The following is a 15,415-nucleotide window of genomic DNA, read 5'->3' on the forward strand; positions in this document are numbered from 1 at the left end:
AGTCCAAAAAGACAACAAGTATGTTTTCAGCTAAGGTAGGGAGAAGAGGCAAAAAGGTTTAAGGTGATTGTGCAAAGAAGGTCAGGTCAAACACTTACCCGAACATAACATTGATTTAGAAATGGTTTTAGAAGTAGACATTGCATTGCAAATTTTGAGGGATGTGTTTAAGAAGTGCCTTCCACATTTTAATTAGGTATAAGATGTATCAATGTTTTGCAACCGCAATTCCAGGAGCAAAGTATTGAAAAGTTGCAGATCCCTCAAATGATATGTACCTCATTCACAAAGGGGGACAGGCCCCTGTCAATTTAAAGAAAAAATCATGTGGGCAGTAGGCAGTGGTCTGTAAACTGTTTTTACAGAAAGTTAACTTTACTTTTTAAACCAAGCAGTTTCCTTTATGAAAATGAATGTATATTTACAAAAAATGTTTATTTTACTTAAAGACACTCACAGATACCGTCAACTGCTGACCCCAGCACACCACTATCCAATTTGAGTGAGTCATTTTGTGCGACCACTCAATTAATGGTTACTAGTATTCATGAGATAGTTAAGATTGTGACCCATTCCAAAGGGAAGTTTGCAAACCAAACGACTAGTACGAGGGGTTGATTCGCAAAATCAGAATCAATTTGCAAAATGTCAGTGGAAAATTTGCAACTATTTTTTGCAAATGGCTTCTTGATACATCAGCCCCAAGATGCTGTAAATAACTACTAAATTTGTGTGAAAAAATGTTCCCTGTTTTTTTCACCCAAAACAATATTTTACCAACACAATTGTCTTCAAGTGGTTAAATAATAGTATTTACTAAAGCACTTACCATTGAAACCTAAATATGAGTTATCTTATAACTGAATGAAATTGTGCAAATGTGAGTTCTTCTGATGTAACTGAATATTGATTTGTGATATATATTTTTTCAAACAGTCCCTCCCAATTTTGTAAGCGAACTACAGATTTACACCAAACAAGGATTTCGGGTCATTGGTTTGGCTTCCAAGCCTCTGCCATCAAAGACACCATCTGAACTGCGCTGTTTAACAAGGTAAGAGAGTGAGCCCTCCATCCCACAAGTACTTTCAAGAAGAAGAGGTAACTCTTTCCTGTTGGAAACCTCAATCCTCAGCAAGAGAAAGCATCTGCTCTGCTAAGAAGGTTGCATTATAATAATTGGAACACATGCTAGATTAGTATTTAGTGGCCTTTGATATGACTATTGTCTTTAATCTCGCTTCACAAGACCACCCTCTAGTGTTCTGTACAGCAAGCTTCTGGCAGTGGACTTAAGATTACAAAAACTTGTTACGTCTGTGTGAGTGCATGACTAACTAGGAAAGCTTGTACAGAACAACACTAAAACATCTCAAGGCGCTTTCCGAGTGACCAGAATTTTAATTTTCTAATTTACAACCTGATTCCTTTGTTTTTACAAATTCTAGAATGTGATTCTAAATAGATTGCAATTGAGTATCTGGAAAAGGTGTATTGTAGTGGTCTCTTCCAGATACTGAATCAGTAAATATCAGTGTTTTGCAGCCAAAATCCATTTAGTACCTCTGATTTATTGAACTCCTGAAGGCGAAGAATTTGTAGTTATATGTCTGCATCAGGATAACCAGAACACGCTTTATAATATGAATGCAACCAGTAGATGTGTGAAACCCAATACTACTGTCCCAGGTGATATTGAATACTTCAGAGGCACCCTCGGAATGTAGTCGCTCGCAAAGATTTGTATGTTTGAAATTGGAATTAGCAAAGCAGACACATCTTCGGATGATGATGAGATTTGATTGTATCTGGAGACTCTTGACACAATCCTTGGGCAAGGTTCTGAAAGTCTAACAACTGAAGGCACTCATAAACACTGACTCGTGAGGTAAATCGAATGATTTTTGGATTGTCTGCCCATTGATATATCTCCAAGAGGCTCAGAAGTGCTACCCATGTAGCAGTGTGATTCTCCCAGAGCAGACTTAGGGAGGTTACTATCATCGCATAGAGTAAAATATTCTCATGTGTCAGGAGTGAAAGTTTGTTTAACAAAAGGGTAATGATGAAAGCATGTGTGAGCTTGTTTTGAGGGGCTCAAGCATGTACCCAAAGCAAGAGAAAGATTTAATAGGGACAGCAAAATATGGAAATAACTGTGTAAAGATTGTGGTACTTTGGGGAGAAATAAGGGGATCAGAAGGGATACTGTGCAATTGGATCCTGAAGGCAGAGTTGAAGATTGACTTGAAAGAACACAAAGGTGGGGGACATTCTTCCATTAATTGCATTACAGTATTTATTGCCTTTTTCTTTTACTTTGAAGGGAAGAGGTTGAATCTAACTTGGAATTTCTTGGGCTGCTAGTGATGGAAAACCAGCTGAAGCCGGAGACGAAGCCAGTGCTGGAGGAGCTCATGGAGGCCAGAATCAGAACCGTAATGGTGACAGGTATGTAAGATTACCACAGGGTCTCAGTGCATGCCATTCACATGGGTTGCATCCAGTTGAGGATTTCTGATCTCTCTATTAAATAGGGTAGCAAGAAACGTAATCTGGCCACCCCCCAAATTAAGTATCTAGTCAAATATGTATACTAATGCATTCAAATACCAATTTCAAGTCCTCTGTGTGACAATTTTTCTAATGGCTTTTACATGTTCCTCTACCCAAGACCAACTTTAAAATTATGCAATATAATGTAAACATTTCTAAAGAGCACGGCTACCTCTACAGAGGTGTCCCAGCAATAGCAGCTGGCTCACAAGAGGGTCATGCTGGCAATAATGTCTGAGTGAAGAGCCAGGTTTCAATGTTTTTCTTAAATTCTACTTCTGATTCCATCAGGCGAAGGTGAACTGGCAGAGAGTTCCAAAGTTTAGCTGTTTTTACCGCACAGGACCTTCCACCTTGCCGGCTTTGCAGAAACGTAGAACCCGCAGGAGCCGCGGGTGGTTGGATCTCAGGGCCCGATCTTGATGGTTTAAATAAATGCAACCTCTGCCTACGATAACTAGAGCCTGTATCTCTGGTGACTCTAAAAGAAAAGATCAATGACTTAAACTCTATCCTCCTGATTACCCGGATTATGTGTATTTGATTATCAAAATCACAAGTATTTGCCATAGAGGTTTTATTTGCAAACACTAAAAAGTCACTAAGAATGGAAAAATATCTTAAGGCAATGAAAATGTTACAGTCATGCTGTACTACAAACATGATCTATGTTAAACAATGTCTATGATAGGGTTCTACTCTGTCAGAGTGATGTTCTCTAAAAGTGTAAAAAATACTTGATTTTTTTAATGAAAATAAAATCTGCAATGGTGGTCCCCAACTATTGTAATAACTACTCTGCGCATGTCACATTCAGCAAGTAATTGCAGTTCTGAAGTGGAGTTCTGCAGCAAGAATAAAAGTGTGCTGTTAATACAGGCAAATTGAAACAAATTAAATCACATTAAACAGGCACAGTCAAGCTTCATTTTGTATTTGCGGATCATAAGTCCAGAATGGAGTTCCAGACGTTTTTTTCCTCTTAACCTAAATTGTTATTTCTTTGGTATTTCTTAGAGGTCTGTGTTTTATCTTCATGATAGTGAAACGCTGCATTCTTAAAAGGTTTTACAAATATTATACCACTCGTATCTTTTAATGTTACCATGATACACTGGGCCAAACCACTTTTCATGTGAGGAATTTCCCCCAGAAAAAACCTTCTGCTTGCAACCTCAAGGGCTCGAGGAAGATGTTAGACTATTCTATCTTGAGACACATATCTGCTCAAGTAGCACCAATTCCCAATAATATCTCAAAGTCTAAAGCATTCTTAATAATCTAATTTAAAATTTGATTGAGGATTTGATTATCTATCAAAATTAGGGCTCTACGTCTGGGAAGAGCAACTTTACAACATCTATGTGCAATATGTAGAAATTCTGCGACTTGATTTCAGACTGGTCTTTCTCTGAGTTTAATCTGCGAGAAATGGTAGTCAACAATTCACCATAAAATTGGAAACCGTTTTCTCACCATTCCTGGATCAACATCTTTGAGGAACTGATGTCCAGCATGGACGTTTCCTTTCTGACTTCTAGTGGCCTCACTCCTAAATGACTCACTTGGAGTATCAGAGGTCCTAATGACTGTAGCAAAGCTAGCAGAGTATTGACATATCTGGCCTATCAAAAGATCAATGTGGGCTTCTTCCAAGAGATGTAAACTAAGGCACACCTTTGTACTCAATCAATTTCTCAATGCTTAGACCACAGTTTCTTCAGTACTGGAGCGGCGTGCAAGCTTGATAGCGCTTCGCCCAATGGGCTTGAAAAGTAAACACCATCAAAGGAGACTCGGGTTCGGTCCCCATACAAGCTGCACAACCTTCTTTTCACCATATGAATGAATCCAATGAATTAAACTCTTGATTATATTCTTCAATTTTAACTTTATGTTACTCCATTTCTTCTCTCCTCTTGTTTCAATTTTTCAATTCATTTTATACATTCAGTTTCCCTTTAAAGGGGGTTTTCATGGCACAGGGGAGTAACGTTTCCACTAGTCACAATATAAAAATCCAATGCATTTCGGGAATAGTTCCTTTCGTCAGGGATATCGTGACTGCTGTAATCACGCTGCCTCATACTTCATTAAGCTTCGTTCAAGCTCCTTGCGACACTGACTAGCCTTATCAACTCCCTCGATATTTCACCTCCATTACGTGTCAGCTCAAGCGAACGACACCATTAGCAAAGATGAAGCTGTTAATGGTGCTGTTAATCTCTATAGGTTGGCAGATCTGTGGCATTGGGCACATCTGGCAGTAAAAGACTTAATTTCCTATTCTGCAGCACGAGTCATCCTCAAGAGTATATTATTGGCCGGCCGCTCCTGAAATTTCCACTTCTGTATCAGGGGGCTGTCATTTACCCTACACTCTTTCAAATAACTTACGAGTTGTGTTTCAACTTGCCCTCTCATGCTCCACATTTTACCGCCCATTCCGGGTTCCTCTCTGTTTGACAGGGTATATAAAGATGATCTTAGGTCTGCAATGTTAGAATATTTTCAGAATAATGGTGGTGCATTCCCCAAGTACTCTATATTATGAGAGTCCTAGAAGGCCTAGTCATGAGGGTAGGCAATAGTGTAACATGCAGGTGTGTAGAAAGACATTCTTAGGTAGTTTAAACATCACAAGACAAGCCAAAAGGCTCATGAAGCAGTGATAGGCAGTACAGTGAAGGAGAGAGGCTTAGCAGAACAATGTCTTGGCTGCTCAGGGCTGAGCGAGAGAGAGAGAGAGAGAGAGAGAGAGAGAGATAGAGAGAGAGTGAGGGGGAGGGAGAGGGAGAGAGAGATGGAAAGAGAGAGAGAGAGGGAAAGAGGGAGAGAGAGAGAGAGAGAGAGCGAGAGAGGGAGTGGGAGAGGGAGAGAGAGAAAGGGGGGGAGAGAGAGAGAGATAGAGACAGAGAGAGAAAGAGAGAGAGAGAGAGAGAGCGAGAGACCCCATATTGACAGATTGAAGGATGGGGATGGAACAGTTTTCACTAGCAATGAAGATAGCCTATCTGAATGTGTACATTATTACTCTTGTCTTTATGCTCCTGGAGGTGTTGGGTCCCTGGATATGTTAGGGGCATATCAACAAGGCCCAAAGTTAAAATTATTGCCGCTTTAGCGTCCGTTTTCGGATGAAAAGCGGCGATAATTTTAACGCCCTTTTAGCATGGGAACGCTAACGTGTGAATCCATGCTTCTTCCCCCATTCCCTTTGCACCTTGCATCGTTAATGAGATGCGAGGTAGGCGTGCCCGTCTGAAATACGGTGAAATTCTTCTCTAACTCAGCTTCTCCGTATTTACAAGGGCATTTCTAACATGACTAGCGAAATAAAAAGTTATGCTAACCATGTTTTTCGCCATTTTCTTACACCTGCTTTTTTCTTGACTATGCCATATCTATCGTGGGAGGTAGATTATCATCCTGAGTCCACATCGCCCTATTTACAATTTTCTTCTATAACGCTGTTCCTTATCTCTGGATTTCCAGTGATATTGGCCCTTATCGTCGCTATTGGCCGGATTTCCATTGCCTTGGCGATGCGCCTTGTTAATAGTGCGCTGACTGGGCGATAGATTCTGGGGATAGACTGCATTAGTATTTGTCACGCTAAAAGAGGTCAGCAATAAATATCGCTGCTGCTTGTTGATATGCCCCTAAATTGGTACCAAAACAAATTAGCGCTGGTGTGGCTTAAGGACTCAATCAGAGTACAAATGTGTAGAAAACATACATGGTTCACTACCCGTGAACGCTGCAGGTTCTAACAAGAATTAACTTTGTAATAAAAAAGAAGATGATTAATCTTTGTTTTTATTTTACTCTATTTAATAGTTGAGGTTTACTTAAAGTATGTCCAAAAATGTAATCAAATCCAATCGATGTTTTCATCACATCTACAAACATAAAATTGTTTGCATTTTGTTTAACAACAATGTTAAATCACATTGCTTTTTGTACAATCCAAAATGTTTTTTTCACAAATACGGGCTTCTTCTCCTGTCTTCCCTATGTATTTTGAGTTTAAGCAACCCTTGATCAGGGGAACTGTGAAAAGAATGTACCATTAGCTATGTTGTGCCCCTCAGGAACATGAACTTTGAAAAACAGTAGCAAACCCAAAAATATAATCACAGAGAAATTAACACCTGAATTAGATGCCTTTTCAGACCAGAAGTTAGCTCAAATGGAACCATCAACCATTTTGTCATCAAAGATGTACTCCAAACTACTGATGGTGCTCATGCGTCTTTATCTGTTGTGCAACACTGGCCCTTCCATGCCATTTACAGGACCTAACATTGGGGTGTCTAAAGATTATAATTGTGTAAGCCCCAAGTGAGGATATTGTGCCAAATATTACTGCATGCATCCCCGGTAATGCTTCTTTACAATCAAAATTTGGACCGCATAAATCAACAACATCCAATCTCCGCGCGTTTATTTTGGTGATCAATCAAATCAATCCTGAGGTTAGAGCAGATGCCACATTACTTGACACCGAAAAGGGGTTCGATTCCCTGTATTGGCTATTTTTCTTTCAGACCCGCTGATGATATGGTATACCCAACAATCTTCTCATTCTTATAGGCACATCCGGTGTCCTGTATTTCTGAAAATGGCCTCACATCAGACACATTCCCATTAGCGTGAGGGACACAGCTATATTCATGTTTGTGAAGGAGCCAGAGGTCAGGCTCGCCCCACTGATATGTTTGATCGGCCTAATCTGCAATATGGTTTGGTTTTCCCATTAATTGGTCTAAGTCAAACCATTTCCCAATAACTGGGAGTATGGCATAGGTTTCCCTATAATACCCTATCAGTTGGGTTACACACTTGGTTAACTACCTAGGTACTGTTCTACAAAAAACAGCAGGTCATTTGGCTCCTTGTGGGCGGGTAATAGACAACCTATCAAGTTCTGTAGATCTGTGGCTCCAATTTCCATTGTCCCTGGCTGTAGAATAGCCTTACTTATAATGATAGTCCTTCTTAAATGAATTTATCTATATACAAATATACCTATACCCATTAGAAAGCACTTCTTTACCGCACTATGGGCCCTCCTTGTCAAGTTTCTCTGGGTGAACAAGCCTGCAAACTTTGTTTTGGAGGTACGGAGAAGAGAGGGTTGGGGTTTGAAATGTCAGATCTGGAAATATACTATCTGGTGTCTCAATGTCACTTTGATAAATTTTGGTATAACCCTAGTACCACCATTACCTACTTCATCCCAAGCATAATTAGACGAATAGGATCCCACTAGTATGACTTCTACCAATAAGTCTTCCCAAACCACAAATGGAAATCAAAATGGTTGCCATTACCTTTTGTGCCTCGAAATTTCTTTGTAGTGAAACCAGTGAGCCATGACTGTCCACTCTGGCCATTAGGGTACTTTCTAATCCTTTACTTTCACTTACAACCAAGCGCACTGTGCAGACCACCTTGTTGAAGATGGCTATAACAGAAAAGGGCCACCTTTATTTAAATGGTAAGATGCTGTTGGAGTAGTTCCATTCCTGGGGCAATGTCACCACACTTGACTCCTTTTTTTATGTCAGGTTATGGAACTCTTTAGAGTGTGCTCTCTGAATGAGCCTACTGGCTTCAACTGATATGACCAAATGGGTTTCTAAGCTCTATACATGCATATCACAATTCAGACCAGGATGGGCAGATCCGGCTTGGGAAGCTAGGGATGTGGAACTGTGTGTGTCCCTACCTGAAGCCATACGGACATATGACTGTACACAAACTGACGCACTATCTATAAACTGTACACACAAATTATTGTATTATAAATATTTTCACTGGGCCTACACCACTCCACAGGGACTGCACAGGATTGACCTCTCCAACTCCCATAGTTAGCTGCAGACAGCACAATGTGGGATTTCTCCATCTTGTGTGGGAATGCCCCTTATCTTAAATTATTGGTGTGATGCTCTACTTGTCATAGATGACATGACATTCAATGAGCTGGACCCATTGCTGAGCTATATAAATTACGTTCCATGCAGTGCACGCCGCTTGACTGTGATGGTCCTCCTGGCCAAGCATAGAGTGACTAGGAACTAGAGATGGGCTAGAGTATCCACTTGTGTTGATTGGTTATCAGCCTTGGCGATTTGGAATGATCACATAGCAACCTACATCTTGCTGCTCCCACCTACATCTAGACCTCAGGATATTTGGGGATCCAATTAGTCTTATCTATTTCACAATGCATGGGATGACCCTAAGGATCCTATTGTTGGTGAGACCGAATAACTATCTTGTCTTCACATTGTTTGTTTATGGGTTTTCAGATGTGTCTTGAAATTGGATCTTGCTACTGTTTTTTAAATGCTCTCTTTTTCTTTCACCTTCTATTTTTTGTAATCGCTCTGTAAACATATTCTTATTGAGCAATTTACATTTGGATCCTACCTTTGTAGTGTCAGTATCTTCGACCACTCCTCGTATGTAATTAGAATTGACCCTTGTTACACTGTACTTGTTCGTTTTCAAATGTGCATGATCGCTAGTCCCGTTCATACATGACTGGATGTGCTGTGTTGAATTTAAAATTAAAGTTTATAAAAACTAAAAAAAAACCTGCTTGGGCCACATCCTAAACACACCATTTTGTTGTTTGCCGTTGATCTTAGATGTCAGCATGTGGTATTTATTAGATTACTGACGTATATGTTCCTCAGGTGACAACCTTCAGACGGCGCTGACTGTTGCAAAACTCTCTGGAATGATCCCTGAGTCTAGCAAGGGTATCCTGGTCACTGCCTGTGGGCCCGAAGGCTCCAGCCCAGCATCCATCACGCTACGAGAGGTGGACGATAAGAAGAGCAAGATGGACGTAAGCAATGCTTTCTAGGTATCCATCTCATTAGCATGAGTGAGGTACAGCAAATGATTTAGATAGAGTTATTATCCAAATTTTTAGGGCTTGACAGATGGGTAACTTGAAAGTAAGTCTGGGCAGTGAACTCTGCTTGTGGAGTTTGCAGAGTTTTCTACACTCCGCATTACGCAGTGTTTGCTTGGCCGCATATGCTCATGACCTCTCACGTTGAGAAACCATCTGATTGCATTGAGAAAGCTGCTCAAGTAGAAAATGTACTTGAGCAGCAGAAAGTAAGCAGCACCCTCTTGCGCCCACTTGCGCTGTGCATCGTGCCATTCTGTAATAACTTCAAGGCGCGGGCAAACACTGGGCACTGAAAATTACCACTAATTGCTTTTTTTGAAACTCACTCCGCCGCTTGCGGAGATCCGTGTAGCGCAACAGAGTTAGACGGAACTCTGCAAATTTTTGCCCAGGCTTAGTTAAAAACATCCACTCTTAATTCTGTGTCTTTCTAATGGTTTTCCAGCATACACCATCCATGTTCACAGTACGTTTGATAAAAATGCATCATTCACAAAACAATAATTTACCTTTAATTCATACAATATTTAACAGCTACTGGGTATTAAAAAAGCAAGGGACTACCCATGTGTTGTGAATTTGTGATCCCCAAAGTGAACATTGTAAACATTGACAGCTCTCAGTGTCTGGCACACAGTGTTGTTAGGTACACATCACATTTCTCCATTTCCAAACATCTCTTGAGAAGATTCTAATTCTGTCTGTGATTATGGCCAAGTTGGAGCTGGGTCAGTGCATCGTTCACATATCCAACAGCGGAGCCACCCTCGATTCCTCAAGTCACTGGTGTGTTAACATGTTTGTAAGTTGAAGACGCTTGCAGTGTATATAAAGAGTCCTTCATATTGGTACCATGATCATATCATGATTGCATGGGGCATCATTCATGGCTCCACCTTGCCTCAATTTCCGTTAAAGAAAGCTCGCCTTCCCGCTGTCCTCTCTGCACTACCTCTGTGAGTGCTTCTCCAGACATGTTAATGTGCTCACCTGTGACATTGGGGTGGCACAGAGCTGAATATCATATCGCACTTGGTGGGCCAATCGCCAGAAACTGTCTACCTAAATGCTTGTAAGCAAAATATTTAATATCAGTAGAACATAAAAAATGTAAGTTCTTGGAAAAGCAGAAAAAGGAAATCTGAATGGCTTTGCAAAGAATAACAGACCTGGAGAATGTCCCAAACCACAGCAGTAATGTCAACAGGACATTGCTTAGATGGATACTTGGTAAATTTCATGATTTTGCCATGAGTGGGTGCAGCATCGCTGGGGAACTTCAAATAACTTTTTTTTTTACATTGAGTAAAACTATGAGCAAAAAGATTTCTTTGTGGCTGGTCAGAGATTTATTCTTTGTTGAACATTTAAATGGGTAATCGAAAGTTTCCGAGTGGCTTCCCATCCCCACGCTCCTTCATCTGCACCATGAACGAGTTTCAATCTCTGTTATATATCAGGAGGAGCAGATTAGGAACTCCACTTAACCTCTGAATAACTGTTAAATGCAATGGTAATGGATGTCTTCCTCCTTTTCAGAGCCTCTCTCTAGTGTTGATGTGGGACAGGGCTTTAACGGGTAACCATGCAATTATTGCTGGTGAAGACCTGCACAATCCTCAGAACATTCCTAAGGTGCATGCCTTGGGTATCAAAACAATCCCAAGTTTTTATGGACTAGAAATTCAAAATGGTGAAGACCTCTTCCAACTGAGAGAAGCTCTCTGCTGCAAACAACCTCTACCTCTCACCCTCCTTTTTCAGCCCCCATGAGGAATCTTCTCTGGCTCAGTACGTTGTGTAGCCTCCTACCAGAAGGTCTCCTTTTGGCCTGGTGGATCTTCCTTTTCAATGGAAAAGGGAGATTCTTCTTCAACAGTATTAGATAATCAGATTTTAAACTTGTTACCAGTCTTTCCAGCCCAGGCAACCCACACATTGAGAGAATCCTTTTGCTAATAAATTCCAATTAAAAGTTTACAAAATAATGTCACATTAAATTTTCTAGAGCAGTAGATTGTGCAAGACTGCAAGGAAAATATGCAGCTAAAATCATGTTACGTTTTAGAAGCAGTAAGGGAGTTACATCCACACCGCCTCCTTGCAAGACCTGTACTATGAAATGGGTGGTAGGGGTCAGGGATATATTTGTACCCGAATACAAGAAGGTGTCATACTAGAGGGACACCAAAGACAATTTGGACATAAAAATACCCAACTACCCAACATTTTGCATGGGCCTGCTTAGCAGACTGCAACCACTGCAAAGGTCAATATACCAGCTGTCCTGAGTAGAATGAGGGGGCTGTGGAAAAGATGGATTTCCTTGGAGTTCTGCAAATAATTAGAAGATTCAGGCATGAGGCACTGACAAGAGCACACTTATGTCATGTGATGTGACAGTATGTTTACAGATCCAAACTTCCTGGGTAGAGGGCAGCGTCATAAGGCAAGTGAGCTTTGAGGAATGGTCTGATGGCACAATTTCTTTGGAAGTGGAGAGACTTCCAAAGTTGACTTCTCCCCAAGAACACTGGTGGTCTTCATCTTGTTACAGTGAGAAAGGGGTTTATTAAAGAGCTCCTGATCCTGCCGTCAGTCAGCAGTGTCTTGCAGGAAGAGGGATATCAATTCATTCCATTACTTTCATTTGATGTTATTTCTACAAGTGACCCATCAATAATTACACTTTTGTAATAATGTTTTTTATTACAGGAGATGTTCATTAGCTTTGAAGAAAAATTCAGCTACGCGATGCAGTTGGGAAACTACTACTTTGCCATGGATGGAAAAACTTACCAAGTTATACTTCAGCACTTCTATAGTCTGCTCCCAAAAGTAAGCTTTAGATCTTCAACAATAAAAATGCATTTATTTGCAAGACATAATCCTTTAGAAATATTAAACAATCATTCTTATAAAAAGGTATGAAAACATATTTTTCAGTGTTAAATCTCCACACACATAACATGATCATAAGCTGCAAGGTGCAACGCTAGCTTCACTTTAGCATAATATATTTGCAGACCTTTTTCTTACAAACACCCAATACAAGTAAAACTCAATGAGCACTTTTACAAACCCAGATAATTTGTTTTGTTGATACTTGATTTTATTTATATAAACTCAGAGTTTAAGTGATAAAAGATCCTTTCTGAGTTAATTTATTATATTTAATCAAAGCAGTTTCAACATCTAAATATATCATTTTGAATAAAGTGACTAGTGCTGATGATTTTTCCGTATCTTGATATTTTCTAAAAATAGGACAAGTGGCTTTTTTCCCAAAAACAACAGAACGTCTGAGAGGAAATGATAATGTGCATAACCCTTGAATCGTTATTTGAAACAATTTTTTCTCTGAGATCTCTTATTCTGCAAATCGAGTCAATCACATTCCTTATTTGTTCCTGTGAATATTTATCAGGAACTTGAGACAAAAAAGGAAAACACCTTAAACTCCAATCCCTTGAAAGTAATGCATGACAGATTTCTTGGAGGACAGATAATTGTAATCTTTCATTTGACTGATGTCTAGTGGTTTTCACTCAGATGTCTTTTTACTATGGCCATAAAAAGTGAGCTTTCTAATTGCAAAATGTCATCACTTAAGGCAGTTCACACAATGGTAAATCTGACCAATTAAGTATGTGCCTATGGGACATAACCAAAATAATTTCACTATCAATATTACTACTTAACAAGATTAGAAACTTTAGTGCACATGATTGCAGAAGTCAATCCCAAGAAGAATAGCCCAGAACTATCTTTGAAGAACCTTTCATCAAATTAGCCAACAATTCAAAAAGTCACAGAGGGCTTGAAATATTGATTTCCCTATGAAAGACTTATTTATTGGCTCTGCTTGAAGGCCACCAAATCCGGTATCAAACTTCTCAAGTGCATTTCTTTTAAAGAGTACACGTGTTTTGTAATAGAAATTTATGTTTAACTCATTGCTTATTTTTAAATGAGGTGAAGACCAAGGTATTTGTAGACATTGACCTGTTCAACTAAAGCATCTTCAAGAAACCAGGCAAACTTCTTTCCCAGCTTTGTAAAGATCAGTGCCTTAGCCTTTTCTACATAGATATATCATCGATTGGCTTCACAGTTTTCACCGAGGTCCCTGATTTTTCAATGTAAACCCATTGGAGTGTAGACCATAAATACTATGTCATTCAAATCAAATCAAATCAAAACAGGCTTTATTCGATTCAGAGTTCAAAATCATAAAAGGACACATGATAAAAACACTTATTACAAAGAACGTCGTATTATAAAACAAGTCCAAATCGAAATGATTAATTTTGCAGATGGAAAATTCTATGTCATTCATATACATAAGATACGGTTAATTCATGTCTCCTATTTTTAGGGAAAGCTGAATAATCTACATTAAAAAAATGGGTTAGTTGTAAAAAAAAGGTTGAAAAGAAGAGGATCTAAAACACACCCAGGCAGTGAACCTTTTCTACCGAGATCTTTTTAGATGGAATAAGGTTCCCATTAGTCCACCTTGATTCAAGAGTTTTACTGCTAGATCATAAATAGCAAATCATTGAGAATATTGTAACACTCAGCTATGTTCCATAATGCGGTCTGGTCCACAAGTAAATTGGATACTGGATTTCAACAAAGCTTCAGCAAAGATTTCCAGCCCTTACAATGGATCTCCTGGTTGCCAACCGGAGATCATAAAGTGTCAATTGTGGAATTATTTTCCACAAAACCTCCTTGTTTTCTTGGTATCACGCCAAAGTCAAACGTCCAACTCTCAAGATGTATCAAAAGGGTTTTTGTACAAATCTTAGGCATGATATCGGGTCAATAAATCAATCTATAATTTGCTGGAATACTCCATTTTTGTATACAAACAATGGTTGTTTACACCATAAATTGTCAAAACAATAATAAACTTAGAGCTGCAATGATAATTGTGTCATGTAAATCCCAATGGGAAGTTGTAATTTCCCACTTCTTATGGTTTCTTTATTTTTGATGTAAATACCATTACAACTTCCTATTGGGATTTATATGACATAGATATCATTGCATCTCTGTGTTTATTATTGTTTTTGACTTATGGTATAAGGGACCATTAGTCCTCTTTAATTACTTGTACCCACGGCCCCTTCCAAACTGCTTGGGTTTCCTTGTCTTTTGAAAATATGGATCATTCCATTTGCCCTTTTTTATTATGTATTTTTTAAATAAAGTTATCTCCAAGGTGAGATAGTCGCTAACTACAAGGATAAACTGATCCAATGGAATAAATGAATAGTTGATAAGACCTATACGCTTGCCATACCTGAATGTGGCTGCAGTTGGGCTATCACGTAAGAAGCGACCACTAAGAATAATTAGACTGTGCTGAATTAATCATTTGAACTTGATTACCTATAACAAAACTAATACCTGTGGCTAAAGGTGGGTTTGGTACGTCCTACATCTTGCATAACTTCCTTAAGATAACAAAGCAGCAATTTTTATCAAGTTCTAGATAGCAACAAAAGTACATGATGCCCTTGCAGATAGGTGTCTAAGGGACAAATTAAGATTCCAGGTGTGGGAGCAGATCTCTGAATTACATAAACATTGCTCCCTCTGCTTGTACCAGTGAAAACATGTGCCTTGAAGGAGAATGATGGAAGCTGGCGACACCCTATAAATCCTTTAAACTATTAAGCAATGACCTGTATGCGTCTATCTCCGGAGTAGTGCTGGACCTCAAGTCTCCATCTAGTGGCTGAAAATGCTGCACATTTGAGTTTGACCATGGACTATTTGCTCCAGTATCTTAATGGCAGTAATGAAATAATCTTAGATGTATGACTGCATAGTTGGCCCTAGCTGGAAGCAAGCACTTGACATGCTGGTTGCATACAGATTTCTGTAGCAGATTTCAAGCCCACTCATTTA

At 39.4% G+C, this 15,415-nt stretch overlaps 1 protein-coding gene across 1 annotated transcript in view; it reads left to right on the forward strand.

Annotated features, from left to right (window-relative positions):
- Positions 1-15,415, forward strand: part of LOC147684249 (putative cation-transporting ATPase 13A4) — a 276,452-nt gene that overhangs the window by 173,876 nt on the left and 87,161 nt on the right. Inside the window, exons 17-20 of the mRNA XM_086944649.1 lie at positions 937-1,054; positions 2,327-2,451; positions 9,267-9,421; positions 12,209-12,331. Of these exons, the coding sequence (XP_086800775.1) occupies positions 937-1,054; positions 2,327-2,451; positions 9,267-9,421; positions 12,209-12,331 (521 nt within the window). The remainder of the gene's footprint in view (positions 1-936; positions 1,055-2,326; positions 2,452-9,266; positions 9,422-12,208; positions 12,332-15,415) is intronic.

This window comes from Lissotriton vulgaris, chromosome 11 (assembly GCF_964263255.1).
Source record: "Lissotriton vulgaris chromosome 11, aLisVul1.2, whole genome shotgun sequence".
Lineage (NCBI taxonomy): Eukaryota > Metazoa > Chordata > Amphibia > Caudata > Salamandridae > Lissotriton > Lissotriton vulgaris.